Source organism: Neoarius graeffei, chromosome 1 (assembly GCF_027579695.1).
Source record: "Neoarius graeffei isolate fNeoGra1 chromosome 1, fNeoGra1.pri, whole genome shotgun sequence".
Taxonomy (NCBI): Eukaryota; Metazoa; Chordata; class Actinopteri; order Siluriformes; family Ariidae; genus Neoarius; species Neoarius graeffei.
In genome coordinates, this window is record NC_083569.1 from 26,358,103 (window position 1) to 26,372,838 (window position 14,736).

Here is a 14,736-nt window from a genome sequence, read left to right on the forward strand (position 1 = left end):
GCAGAATAGAATAGAACAGAATAGAATAGAATAGAATAGAATAGAATAGAATAGAATAGACAACCTTTATCATCATTTCAAAAGTATATTGAGATTTCAAAAGCTTCACGGTACAGTGCACACATGAATAGGACTATATGGGAAATATATCTATTAAATATTAAATGAAATTAATCTATGTTTGCAGTCTACAGATTGGGCCCTGACACAGTAATGACCTTACCGGATTTGTTGCGCCTGACAGACACCACGTGCGACGTCACGCTGCCCCTCAGATTTCGTAGCTCTCTAGAGAGCTCATCTTTGAGACCCTCTATGGATCTCTGTGAGAGCCGGACACCCCCCGGCCACGCCCTTCCCACCCACTTAAGAAAATCCTTGGTATCAATAATTTTCTTTTTGACCGTGGTGGGCTTCAGGCCGGATGCAACCCATGTTCTCACAGCTCTAAAAAAGTTAAAAAAGATAATTTTTGGGGATTTGACACAAATGACAACTTCTTTGACACACATGACCACATAAGTGATCATCACAACATTCATTACATTGACATTACACTTTTTTTATCAGAATAGATTCAACCTTGTGATTGCTCAGTATAAATACAGGGCAATGAAATACTGTTTACTGCACATTTAACAAAACAGTACTTACTCCCGGATCCTGCTGTGGTCGCGCAGATATAACAGGTCAGCATGTGGCACGTCGCCCACCGCACTGTTAATAAGGAACTGGCGCACCGACTGCACGCGCTGCTGCGTGTTGCTCTGCTCTTTGCATGTGGCATTCTCGGTGGTGATGCGTCCCTTATATTTTGAGAGGAGTATTTCTACAAAAATGCAGCAGGAAGTTAACAATAAATTACATTACCCTTTGCTGACAGTTTTTTCCAATGCGATTTACAGTTAGGGTTAGGCCAATAGACTTGATTTGTGGAACCGACCCTATTGCGGGGATAGGTGACTTGGAACCAATCTTGTTACAGTCCCTGGAGCAATGTGGGGTTGGGTGTCTTGCTCAAGGGCACTTCAGCCATGGATCGAGGTGTAGGGAGAAGTAGGGGTGGGGTTTGAACCTACAACTCTCTGATCTTAACTCCACCTCCCTAACCATTAGGTCACAGCTGCCTCCGTTTAGCAAGGAAATGAATCTTTGGAGAGCTGTGGGGAAAAAAGCATTTAAAAAATATACAAACCATATCCAGGCTCTCCACTGTCATCTTCAGTGGCAGCTTCCCTCCTCTTCTGAAACTTCACCCTCTTTTTTTCTTTTTTCCCCATAAGGAGCTTGATTTTAGCCCGAAGCAGAATGTTGTTATGGCGGAGGCGCCAGATTGCCTCTTCCCTTGCCCGACACCCGGGGCATGAGAGGATGGAGCTTCCTTTTGCAGGTGCCGGTGCAGCAGAGGAGGTGGCAGCAGGACCGGCAGGGGCATCACGGGAGGCAGCAGGACCAGCGGGGGCATCACAGGAGGCAGCAGGACCGGCGGGGGCATCGGGGGAGGCGGCAGGACCGGCGGGGGCATCAGGGGAGGCGGGCGGGATTGGGTCAGCTGGCGCCTCCCTGAGATCTTCTTCTGTGATGTCCAGCTGGCTGACCATTGGAAGAACCGGGAAAGTCAACCTCAGAGCCCTGAGGCCATCAAGTGCTTTTTTTTGTATCCCCTGGTTGTACATGTCCTTCCGTTGTTCAGCCTAATAAAGAATGGTAATAAGTGTGTAGTGATTTAAACAGAATTGTTGTCTCATCTTGTCAGAATTCTTTTGTGTACAATTATATTTTTAAAAAGCTCAATGTCTCAATGTCATGTTTCTTATGTGTGTGCAAATATCTGTGCAAAAAGCTCACCGTCCAGTTCTTGTGTGACTGGAGGAAATGTTTGTCCAGCCGGACATATTTTATCTGGCACTCCATACAATAGAGTCTTCCCTTCACTCCTCTGAAGTAAATAAAGAGAAATATAACTTAAAAAACTTAAACTCATAAAAGCATATAAAAACATCAAATGCTATTATATCAGACATTGAGTTGATACAATATTGTTAAAAAAAAAAAAACTCACCGCCCACTCGTGTACAACATTAATAGGTCCAGCTCATCATTGTTTACCACATGATGGCCTTTCCTGAGGTGTTGGCGGAGGTATTTGTGGTCCACATCGCATAATGGACACAGTGGCATGCTAAAATATAAATAAAAAGTAGTTACACATGTGATAACATACGATTCCCTAGTCTTGAAGTCCAACAGATATTCCATTCCAGAAAAATGTGTACACAATAGATTATGTTCCTTACTTCAAGATTAATCTCCTAACTGACTAAACAGTCCAAAAATATTGTCTACATAAGAGACCCTGTGTTTGACTTACCTCTCCTTTGTTTGTGAAAGAAGTGTGTGGGGGATGGGCAGTAGCAGCAGAGAGCTTCTTCAAAGAAGTGTGTGGGGGATGGGCAGTAGCAGCAAAGAGCTTCTTCTAAGGCTACGTTTACACTAGACCGTATCTGTCTCGTTTGCTTCGCGGATGCACTGTCCGTTTACATTAAACCGCCTGGAATCGGCTGGAAACGGGAATACGCCAGCGTCCACGTATTCAATCCAGATCGTGTCAGCTCCGGTGCTGTGTAAACATTGCGAATACGCAGATACGCGGATACGCTTGTGCTGAGCTCTAGCTGGCGTCGTCATTGGACAACGTCACTGTGACATCCACCTTCCTGATTCGCTGGCGTTGGTCATGTGACGCGACTGCTGAAAAACGGCGCGGACTTCCGCCTTGTATCACCTTTCATTAAAGAGTATAAAAGTATGAAAATACTGCAAATACTGATGCAAATACTGCCCATTGTGTAGTTATGATTGTCTTTAGGCTTGCCATCCTTCCACTTGCAAGTAGTAAGTGATATGCTCTGGGATCTCACACACAGCGGCTCAGTCCCGAATCGTGGCTTGTGCACTTCACTTGCGCGCTGTGTGAGCTGCGCAGGGCCAGAGTGCGCACCCTCCAGAGGGCACTCGCTGTTCAGGGCAGAGTGATTTGGAGCGCAGGATGCCTGCAGAGCCGAGCGTATCCGCGTATTGGCGTTGCTGTGTGCACGGCTAACGGTTTTAGTGTAAACGCGAATCGTTTTAAGGATGATCCGCTGATTCGACGTAATGTAAACGTAGCCTAAGAAAGTCAGAAAAGTCATTTCTGATGGGATATTGTGTTTCAGCATCCCATATAAGCCCTGGGAGTGGAAAAAAAAAATTTTGGATGATTTTAGGCCCACGGTGTCGAGTAAGGGTATTAGGCCTTTGACCCATCCGTAGGGGCTGGCAACGAGGCCAATTTTTTTTTTTTCAAAAATCCGTTAAATATGGTTACCCTGAGCCCCACGCATCCTTTTTTGTACACATACAACTTTCAGCCTGCAAAAGGGCTCGCTCTGAAGTGAAGGAGTTCCAACAGCCAAATATCGGGTTAGGGAAATAGACTTCATTTCCGGAACGAATCCTAACCTAACTCATTGCTTAGACTTACAGGTTGGAATTTCATTTTCCCTCCAAAAACGGTCAATTTTTTTGGGCCTAGGTTTCGCGCCTTTGGGTTTTGGTAGAGGAGCCGGGTCTGTCCGGCCCTATGGTAAAAGTTTTCTCGGGTGTCTTTCGTGGACCGAGTTATGGGCCTTTTTCCTGATAAAGTTGTCCGGTTTCCCAAAAAAACACCTTGGGGGCATGGCTTAGGGTCCGAGGGCACGTCCCAGCACGTCAAAATTGAGTTTGGACCAGGTTAGGACATTGGACTTCAATTCCGGAATTAGGCCTATTGACAGTATCCTATACCCGGAACGAGGCCTAACCTTTCAAAAACATTTTTAAAAAATCATGTCTCCAAAATAGGTACCGATAGACTCCAAATGGGCTGAAACATGCTCCTAACACCTTCCGCTGGGAAGTTTTTTGGCAAGTGGGACTTGGGGAAATTTTCACTACCGGCCTTCCATTGAAATGAATGGGTTAGGGTTTGTTTTTGAATAACTCTGAAACTAAAGGTCCTACGGCTTCGCGGATGCCTCAGCCACGATCGGGGACCCCAAATTAGGGTGTGCGACGATTTTGAAGCCGCGGGGACATTCGGGTAATTTTTCACGAATATTTTTACACTTTTTTTCTGACCTTTCACCTTTGGGCGTATCTCGGGACAGGAAGGTGCTAGAGACTTGGTTCCAAGTCAGGCACGCTCAGCGCCCTCGATTTAGGGGGGGTAGACTTGATTCTGAGTCAATAGCACCTTTTCCTGATTTTTTTGTGAATATTTTCAACTATTTTTATGAGGCCTTTGGCCGAGTGCGTTTTGGGGCGCTGTTCCGGACAGGAAGGTCGTACAGATGTCAGACAAGTATCCCCCGTTTCGTCTTGATAAGGGCTATCTACTGATACCACATTTGTTACGATTTGACCGCGTTTTAGGTGCGAGACGGTAGGCCACGCCCCTGTGGTTCGGCCCCCGAAAAACGTGGGAGGAAAGTTTTGCCACAGGTTCGTACAGCCCGGCCTACTGTACCAAAATCCAGCGGCGCGAGACCCTAGCCTGAAAAGGCGGGGCCTTCCATTGAAATGAATGGGTTAGGGTTTGTTTTTGAATAACTCTGAAACTAAAGGTCCTACGGCTTCGTGGACACCTCAGCCACAATCGGGGACCCCAAGTTAGGGTGTGCGACGATTTTGAAGCCGCGGGGACATTCGGGTAATTTTTCACGAATATTTTTACACTTTTTTTCTGACCTTTCACCTTTGGGCGTATCTCGGGACAGGAAGGTGCTAGAGACTCGGTTCCAAGTCAGGCGCGCTCAGCGCCCTCGATTTACGGGGGGCAGACTTGATTCCGAGTCAATAGCACCTTTTCCTGATTTTTTTGTGAATATTTTCAACTATTTTTATGAGGCCTTTTGCCGAGTGCTTTTCGGGCCGCTGCTCCGGACGTGAAGGTGCTAGAGACTCGGCTCCAAGTCAGGCGCGCTCAGCACCCTCGATTTAGGGGGGGGTAGACTTGATTCCAAGTCAATAGCACCTTTTCCCGATTTTTTTGTGAATATTTTCAACTATTTTTATGAGGCCTTTGGCCGAGTGCGTTTTGGGCCGCTGTTCCAGACAGGAAGGTCGTACAGACGTCAGACAAGTATCCCCCGTTTCGTCTCACTTAGGGCTATCTACTGATACCACATTTGTTACAATTTGACCACGTTTTAGGTGCGAGACGGTAGGCCACGCCCCTGCGGTTCGGCCCCCGAAAAACGTGGGAGGAAAGTTTCGCCACAGGTTCGTACAGGCCGTCCTACTGTACCAAAATCCAGCGGCGCGAGACCCTAGCCCGAAAAGGCGGGCTGTGATTGGACAAAATCAAAATTCCAACAGGCAATGTCTAAGCAATGGAGGCCTCAACTCAAGTCCAATGTCCTAACCAAAATAAGACAATGTTGAAGCCAAAAAATGAAATATTATACTGATTTTTTTTTTTTTTTTGAAAGACAGGAGGGCTTAGTCCTGCTAGTCCACAAGCTGCCGCTGGTGATTATACAGTTGAAGATTACTGGGGAAAAAATTCTCCTCGTCTTTCTCTAAATCTTCAACTGTCCAGTTTCAGTGAGTCTATCGCCATTGTATCCTCAGATTCCGGTTCTTGGCTGACAGGACTGGAACTTGATGTGGTCTTCTGCTGTTGTAGCTCATCCAACTTAATGTTCGATGTGTTGTGCATTTTGAGATGGTTTTCTGCTCACCATGATTGTAAAATTTGGTTATTTGAATTGTCAGAGTGTAACACTTTGACAGCTTGTGTAATTTCTAACAGCTGGAATACAGATATCACATTTCTGTATGTTGTATATATCAGATACTCACTGTGAATGTCTGAAATTCCTCGTGGTGTTTGCCATTCAGTGGGGCATAGCGGTGTTTTCTCTGTTTCAGATTAGGTCAGGAAAAAGTGCAGACATTCTCTTTTCATTTAATGTTTTGGTTTATGATTGTGCTGTTACTCACCTGAAAGCTTTTAGTATCAGCAGCTTGTTTCATTTCCCAATATATAACCAAAAAAAATATATCTGGTGTTTGTTCTAATTAATGTCTATTATGACCCTGTAAATATTGTTGAAATCATGTATGTTGTTTGACATGTCACCTGATATCAACAGTAAATATGCTCTGAGTAACGTAAAAACCCTGCCCCAATATGGTGGTGTGACTAACTGCCTCCTAAAGACATTTTACAGGGCCATGATACTTCATTAATTCTCTGTAGATACTGAAATACTGCATGAATGGAGGTAGATATAACATGTCTGCATAACTCTAAATAATTTACATTTAAGTCAGGTAATGTGGTTTCTTCACTGCTGTGGATTTTCATGCAGTGTTGGTTGTCCCGTCTCTTTGTTACTGTTTCCTTTGCAGCTGTGTGTAATCAAACCCAACCTCCTTGTGTGGAGGCCGCTGTGGTTTTATTTTACACAAATCTCTGAAAGTGCTTAGATCATCCTTTACCAGATTTTAGTGTAAAATAGATACAGTACATCCAATCAGATTTGGGCTCAAAAATATATTAAACAGACCTGCAAGAGACACACATAAAGAACACATATAATATATATATATAATTCAGCCACAATAAACAAACAAGAAGACAGAGTCATCTATATCCCCTACCCTCTATACCAACTTTCAAGATATTATTTGTCACAGTTTTCAAGTTCTGCTGCAGGAAACCAACCCTACCTCTTTACACTGACCTGCAGCCCATGGCATTGGCCCACCAGACCTTTGGTCCAGGTGAGCTAAAAATTAAAATTTCTCTCATTTCTTATTATACCTTATAAATTATACCTTATAAAACTAGACATGTTAAATAGCTTACTGTCTAAATTGCATTTTAATATGAGACCAGGAACATGTTCTGTTTAGTTGGTAAAGTTTGGCTCTTTGAATCCGCCATTACACGAACGCGTTCCTGGTAAGTTACTGTTCATTCAATGAAGTGACGTCATATGCGAAACACTTGAAAGTTCATGGCATTTCTGGCTTCGTCTGCTTTGCAAAGTGTAACACGTTTTTAACAATTTTTTTTTATTCTGCAACAAAACTAAAACCAAAGCATGCCTCCTCAGGGGTGTGTCCTTCAAGGCTGTTCAAGTGTAGCCGATTAAAAAAGCAGAATTTTGATCCATTGTAGCCCAAAGTCGGCAGGACACTTGTGAAACGAATGGATTTGATTTGTACTGACGAAGAGAGGTAACTTCAAGCCAACAGGATGGTTTGGTGTCTGCTCCATACATTTTGAAAAAGATAAATTTGTCATGCAGATTCATATAGAAGGATCTGAGCGATGCCTGGTACACGGAGCAGTTCCTACGGTCTGGAAACAAAAGTCAGAAGCGCCATCCCAAAGAGCTCACTGCACAGTAAGTGTCAAGCTTGCATTTAGCCTGTTGCTTGAATTTATGAGTTGTCCATCAGCATCGCCAGACCCATTTTACTGGAGCATGTGCCCCAATATATATCTGCTGTGCCCCTGTAAAACTTCCTGATCACATTTCAGAAACAGTAATGTATTTGGCACTGCGGAATCAGTTACTGCAATTACTGTTATTTTTTACTAAAACCCCGATGCTGTAGCTGAAGGAGAGGGTGTAAAGGCTGTTTGTGTTTGTGCCTGATGCAGTATTTGAAGAAGGAGGAGCTGCTTTTTGTACAACAGTAGATACAGATGCTCCAGCTGTTTTGGCTATAGCACACGTGGATGAAATGCCGAAAGGAGAAGAGAGAGGTTGTTGAGAGAGTTTATTGTGTTTCCAGGCAGTATTTGATGGAAGATGGATATGTGTTAATAGTAGCTGAAGATACAGTATTAATTGAACAGCGCACATTTTGATCATGTTGTGAGAGAATCTCATTCAGAGCCTAAAAATACAGAAAAAGTTTTGTGCAGCTTCCAGTAGTCTGAATGACTATGCTGCTCCACAATGTGAGTGGTAAGATGGCAGTCAGATGGTTTCACTCCAAACAGCGCTCTAAACATGATTTAGCGAGGCTAGTGGAGCTTGTGGACACATTGCTTCTAAATTGTTGTAAACAACCCTAAAGATGCCGAGTGTCAAGCATTTGGGTGTAAAATAAACCTGATCACTGATCATTTTATGTGACATGCTTTTGTTTTTATTCACGGAGAAACAAGATCTTTGTAGACGGCAAGAATCACACTGCAAAGACAACAGGATTGTTTACTAGTATCTGTGTCAGTACTGAACATGTGTTATTGAGCCGAGTAGATTTAAGAAGAAGAAGAAGCCTTTATTTGTTACCCGTACACTCAAGCACAGACTGAAGCACACAGTGAAATTTCTCCTCAGCATTTAACCCATCTGAAGCAGTGAACACACACAAGTGAGCATTGAGAACACAAACATACCCACAGCAGTGGCCAGCTATGCTACAGCACCCAAGGAGCAGTTGGGGGTAAGGGTGAAACGTTAAAAAAAATGTTAGGAACATGTAACATCACCTTGTTAACATGCATATCAAGTTTCAAATCTGGATCATGAATAGTTTTAGATATATGGTCCAGAAATGAACATTGCTCTGAGAAACTAAGTCAAAATCAATTTTTTATGTAAAAATTTGAAAAATACTTTTTTCAAAAATCCAAAATAGCAAAAGGCACCAGTTCACATGTTGCTTGATGTGCCTGACTACACTATACTATAAGGCTAGGCTGACACTTGCACGATTCTGTGGCACGCATTGGCACGACTCGAGTCGTGCCAGTGCGCAAACTAGTCGTAAACTGGCGTGAAGTATGCGTAAACCCGTCGTGACTGCGTGCCATGTCGGGACAAGAATTTTGAAATGTTCAAAATTTTGGTCACGACAAAATTTCGCGACCGGGTCGTGAACTATGCACAAACTGTTCGTGATCTCGTCGTGAACTCGTTGGGACGATGCGGGAGGATGCGTGCCAGTGCGTGGAAGTGCGCGCCATGCCACGACTGTCACAAACTGCCACGAATAGTTCACGAACAGCTCACGTCGAGTTCACGAGTAGTTCACAACATGTTCACGAATTGGTGCGCATCGCAGCGTGGCCGTGCCTTCCCACTGACACAGTCACGCATTGATGGCACAAGCAGTTCACGACTAGTTTACGCACTTCACGAACAGTTTGCGCATGGCACGAGCAGTTCACGACAAGTTCACGAGCAGTTCACGACTACTGCGCGACAGTGGCGCTCGCGTCGGTGCGGGGGTATATATAGGGCTTCCCGGACACTTCTCGCCATTTGCAATTTTTTTTCTTGCTTTTTTCTTTAATGTCTTTTATTTTCTATTCCTTCATGACTTTTTTTTTTGGGGGGGGAGTTTCGTTTCTTTTATTTCAAAAATGGAACAACTGTGGATGCAGCTCATGAAGCTACTACCATTCTTTCTTGCCAAGGGACAGCACCAGCAGGGGACATGTAGTAATGTGACAGGTAGTCTCGCTGATCCTTTGCATCCTTCTGGGTATCATGGCCGGTTAGAGGCAGCAGCCCCTGCAGGTATCGGTCAGTCCTCCATCCACCAGGGATCAGATCATGTGTGTCCGGATCTTCGCAGTCCACTTCTGAAATTGCGTGTGGGTATCTGATGAGGATGAGGTTGTGCATGACACAGGCGTGCCCAAGTCGGCACGACACCGTCCGAATTGCGCAAACTCGTCGTGCCAATGCGGGAAGTGCGTAAACTATGCGCAAACTATGCGTGAACTCATCATGCCAGTTCGTGAATGTGGACGGGCACGCATTCGTGAACTCGTCGTGAACTATGTGTGAACTAGTCGTGAACAGTGCGGGAGCCTCCCAGTTCGTGCCCCAAAATGGCACGACTTGCCACGACAAAATCGTGGCCAAAAGTCGTGCAAGTGTCAGCCTAGGCCCTAGGGTAACACTGGCCACTAGGCAGTGTGTATGACTGGTAATTACTGATGCTGGCCACTAGGCGGTGTGTCATCTCATTATCTCTAGCTGCTTTATCCTGTTCTACAGGGTCACAGGCAAGCTGGAGCCTATCCCAGCTGACTACGGGCGAAAGGCGGGGTACACCCTGGACAAGTCACCAGGTCATCACAGGGCTAACACATAGACACAGACAACCATTCACACTCACATTCACACCTACGGTCAATTTAGAGCCACCAGTTAACCTAACCTGCATGTCTTTGGATTGTGGGGGAAACCGGAGCACCCGGCAGAAACAGAGAGAACATGCAAACTCCGCACAGAAAGGCCCTCGCCGGCCACGGGGCTCAAACCCAGATCTTCTTGCTGTGACGCGACAGCGCTAACCACTACACCACCGTGCCGCCTAGGCAGTGTGTATGACTGGTAATTACTGACACTGGCTACTAGGCGGGGGCGGCACGATGGTGTAGTGGTTAGCACTGTCACCTCACAGCAACAAGGTCCTGGCTTTGAGCCCAGCGGCCGACACGGGCCTTTCTGTGTCGAGTTTGCATGCTCTCCTCATGTCTGCCTGGGTTTCCTTCGGGTGCTCTGGTTTCCCCCACAGTCCAAAGGCATGCAGGTTAGGTTAATTGGTGGCTCTAAATTGACCATAGGTGTGAATGGTTGTTTGTGTCTATGTGTGAGCCCTGCAATGACCTGGTGACTTGTCCAGGGTGTACCCCGCCTCTCACCCATAGTCAGCTGGGATAGGCTCCAGCTTGCCTGTGACCCTGTAGAACAGGATAAGTGGCTACACATAATGGATGGAAGGGCTACTCGGCGGTGTGTATGACTGGTAATTACTAACACTGGTATGGTGGCAGGCACACACAGGACCGTAACCATCGGAAAACAACTTGATGGGTTTCTTTATGTATCCACACTCTATGCCTATGGGGCTCCACTCGCTTTTGGGTGCAGGAGCGCTGCTATTACATGCATTATTCATTTTGATAACCGTGTAATAAGGACCTGAAAAATATGTTCATCTTTTACGAACAAACCCTAGAAAACTCTTTAATGGTCTTTCATAATACAATTTCTTAATATTAGTATGTTGATAATGATGATGTTGAGTGTTTTAAATATTTCCTCAATTGCACTTTTTTTAACGAAACCTCAATTGTCTTTTCAAAGTCAAAGCTTGAATCCCCAGAGCTACATGCGCTGCATTTGGACGAGGAGTCCGTTCCCAGGAGGTCCTAATCCCACTAGGTCTTGATCCTGGGTTTTCGTACCAGGCAGGGTATTCGTTGTATTATATTTTGTTTTCAAAATGATATTATTTTTCCAAGATGTTTTTTTTGTATTCTTATCTCAGCATTGCACATGGTGGTGTAGTGGTTAGCGCAGTCACCTCACAGCAAGAAGGTCCTGGGTTCAAGCCCCATGGCTGGCGAGGGCCTTTCTGTGTGGAGTTTGCATGTTCTCCCCGTGTCTGCGTGGGTTTCCTCCGGGTGTTCCGGTTTCGTCCAAAGACATGCAGGTTAGGTTAACTGGTGACTCTAAATTGACCGTAGGTGTGAATGTGAGTGTGAATGGTTGTCTGTGTCTATGTGTCAACCCTGTGATGACCTGGCAACTTGTCCAGGGTGTACCCCGCCTTTCGCCCGTAGTCAGCTGGGATAGGCTCCAGCTTGCCTGCGACCCTGTAGAACAGGATAAAGCAGCTAGAGATAATGAGATGAGATGAGATGAGATCTCAGCAATGGTGAAATCGAATTTGTAAATAAAATCACTGCCCTGACTCTACTCATCAGGCCAGAGCAATTCTCTTTCTATGTCTGTTTTGTACAACATAAGGAAACAGTATAGTAACTATAATGGTAAAGAAATAAAACAAAAGAGGCTGGCTATGATATAAGACAATTCTACAACCCAGAAACAGATGGGAGCTCTGCTTTTAGGCAGTGCCTCAATCTATATACAGAGGCTCCAACTCTCCCGCTGTGGGCAGGAGATCTCCCGCTTTAGGGAACATTTAGAAAATCCTCCCGACCTCCTGCTGACAACATAAAAATCTCCCGCCCGCACTTACTACACATGATTAGTTAAAAAATATATAACTTGATACATTTATGCTGATGAAAATTAATAGTTGACTTTCTGCTTTTCGTGTGTCTGACATTGTATGGGTGGACTCAAGTGTGTACCCCGTGGTATATGCCAATTCCCCGGTCAGTACACTGATCGGCGTAACGGGGGGATTGGAGTGAATGCCGGAGGCGTGCGCACGCAGATCAAGCACGCATATGAATGGAGCGGAATTTGGACGACCCTATATCTGACAAGGTTAGATCACCAGACCAGACGTTAGATTCTAATGAACTTGTCTGACTTTTTTTGTCTGATTTTTACTAACTTAGACTTAGAAATAGAATATTATTAGAAGAACATCATCAGAGGGTCTACCATTGGCAATTTATAATAGTCATAATTGACATTAACATTGACTTTAGCCATATTAAAGTTTGGTCTATAGTCACTGGATTTATCTAGATCTGTTACTATTAATAAGATTTAATTGACACGAAATGTGGTGAATCATTCATATATATATATATATACGCTCAAGGGCACTTCAGCCCAATGCCACCCCATGTTAACCCAACTACATGTCTTTGAACTGTGGGGTTAACCAGAGCTGACACATGGAGAACACACAAACTCCACACAGAAAGGCCCCCACCAGCCGCTGGGCTCAAACCCAGAACCTTCTTGCTGTGAGGCGACAGTGCGAACCACTCCATCCCCCTGCTGCACAAGTTAATAAATTTGTAAAGTGTCCCCATCAGGGAATTAAACCCCTGTCTTCTGCGTGATAGGCAGAGATACTGTCCACTATACTAACGAGGACGACACAACAGCCCTCATTTATCAATCTAACGTAGAAACCAGCGCAGATCAAAGTGTAAAAATCACCGTATGACAGGGTTCACGTGTGATTCATGAAATGTTTGTATTTTGCCAATCACAGCGTAAGAATGATTGGGCATTGATAAATGTGATGGGTGAAAACCATTGTCATTTAAATATCACAATCCTAAATATTATCGGTTTAGAGGCGTTGCTCCTTGACTTTACGACATGGAGAGGCGTAATATGGTCAAGAAGAGAAACTTATCTGCCCTCAGAATAGAAGCTTTAACATCACAAATCCAATGGAATAAATTATTTCTATTTGGCAGCCTGAATAGTAGCATCACAGGAAGGCAGGAAAATGTGGTATGGAAAGCACTTTCTGCTGTGGTCAACAGTGTTCCTGTCAATAATCAAACTCCAGCTGATGTGTTCATATTTAATTTATAGGATACACCCGTGATATTGGACAGATCACACAGCACTCAACTGTTCTTTTTCAAAATTCAACACCCCCACACCCCGCTTGCTTATCTTTCTTTCTTTCTTTCTTTCTTTCAAAAAAGCTCGTTGGTCAGACATTTCTCTGCCTGTGTGCAATCGCTAGCAAAGCTGTAAAGGTGTAAGAGATTGGCCCAGGCCACCTTACCCTATACCAGCTTTCTGCACCTCCAATCCAGTGTCACTAACCTGATCCAGTGTTAAGTGTAGATCAGGTTTCTCTTCATTGACACATAAATCTTTTGCCTTTTACTAAAGATTTCTGTGGAGAGAAATGTTAATGAGTTCAACATATTTTTGCAGGCTTTGCTCAGACGGAGCTGAACATTTTTGGTCAACAAATGTTAGAACTATTGATCTTTTTGCATTGAAGCACTCGCCTCTCTCACACACCCCACAAGCCGATGTCTCTCTTCAAAATGATCCAGCTGTTGGTGGCGGAGTCTACCTGTGTTTACCTTTCTGGATTTTAATATTTGGAAGTGGTATATTTAAAGCTATTGACTGCAGTAAATTATCACTTCTCAGCCTTTTGGTTAAGATCAAGTGTAGTAGGTGTTCTTATCAGTTTAAGATCTGATATGTTCTCTAAATAAGGATGTTATATCAAGCAAATTTTTTTTAGAATGGTTGGTTGGAATAGGGGCTTGTTCTTTTGGCTACAGCCATCAACATGATTTTATAGTGCCTCCAGGAATGGTACCAGGCCCGGCGCCAGGAACAGTTTACTAAGGGGGCAATTAGAAATCGCAAGGGGGCAAATATTTTTCATATAGTGTGTATGGCGGTCTGACAACGTGTTTCAAACAATTAACTGCGCCAACCGCAAAACCACGGCCCCGAAGGGTGCTTTAGTCCGGGAAAATCATGTGGCATATTACCAGGGCAGTTGCGCTTTATCAGCCCCCGTGCCCACCTGTTAACCCTCCCCTCCGATTTTCTCACAAACACACGTTACAACCGGAAAGATGCCAAACATAAAACAACACACACAAACCTACAGGTAAGTCCTTTACATTTAAAATACATACAAATAGCTCCGTGGCATGAAAACAAAACGTCAATGCAAGTCTAAGGTACTTGGCTCGGCGGCCAAAATCATAATTTAAAAAAATCAACAGACCCCGCGGCTGCACCAGTAATAGCCTTCCTGACTCGCACCGAGTCAACGCTAACCACTTAATCCACGATCCCAGTTTAGGCGTGTAGGGGACTAAACACTCTGAAGTGATGAATTTTCACCCCCGCTGCATGGGGGGTGACGTCAACGACACATATTCTTACGCTATTTGCGCACAAAGCGGACCATATATGAACACATACACCAACATAAACGGAGATAAACTTAGCCTACAAAGAA

General features: G+C 44.5%; 1 protein-coding gene and 2 non-coding genes across 3 annotated transcripts; 2 read left to right on the plus strand and 1 right to left on the minus strand.

Annotated features, from left to right (window-relative positions):
• Nucleotides 1–188: 188 nt before the first annotated feature.
• On the minus strand, nucleotides 189–1,525 carry LOC132884408 (uncharacterized). Its single transcript, XM_060918255.1, has 4 exons — nucleotides 1,389–1,525; nucleotides 1,196–1,344; nucleotides 655–829; nucleotides 189–447 (listed from the first exon to the last, which is right to left on the minus strand). The coding sequence occupies exons 1-4, from the start codon at nucleotides 1,523–1,525 to the stop codon at nucleotides 189–191; spliced, it is 720 nt and encodes a 239-aa protein (XP_060774238.1).
• A 12,058-nt stretch (nucleotides 1,526–13,583) lies between these two features.
• On the plus strand, nucleotides 13,584–13,698 carry LOC132895848 (U5 spliceosomal RNA). The gene has a single exon (XR_009655868.1). It is a non-coding gene; the product is annotated as a U5 spliceosomal RNA (small nuclear RNA).
• A 194-nt stretch (nucleotides 13,699–13,892) lies between these two features.
• Nucleotides 13,893–14,086, plus strand: LOC132897665 (U2 spliceosomal RNA). Its single transcript, XR_009656355.1, has one exon. It is a non-coding gene; the product is annotated as a U2 spliceosomal RNA (small nuclear RNA).
• The last annotated feature ends 650 nt before the right edge of the window (nucleotides 14,087–14,736 follow it).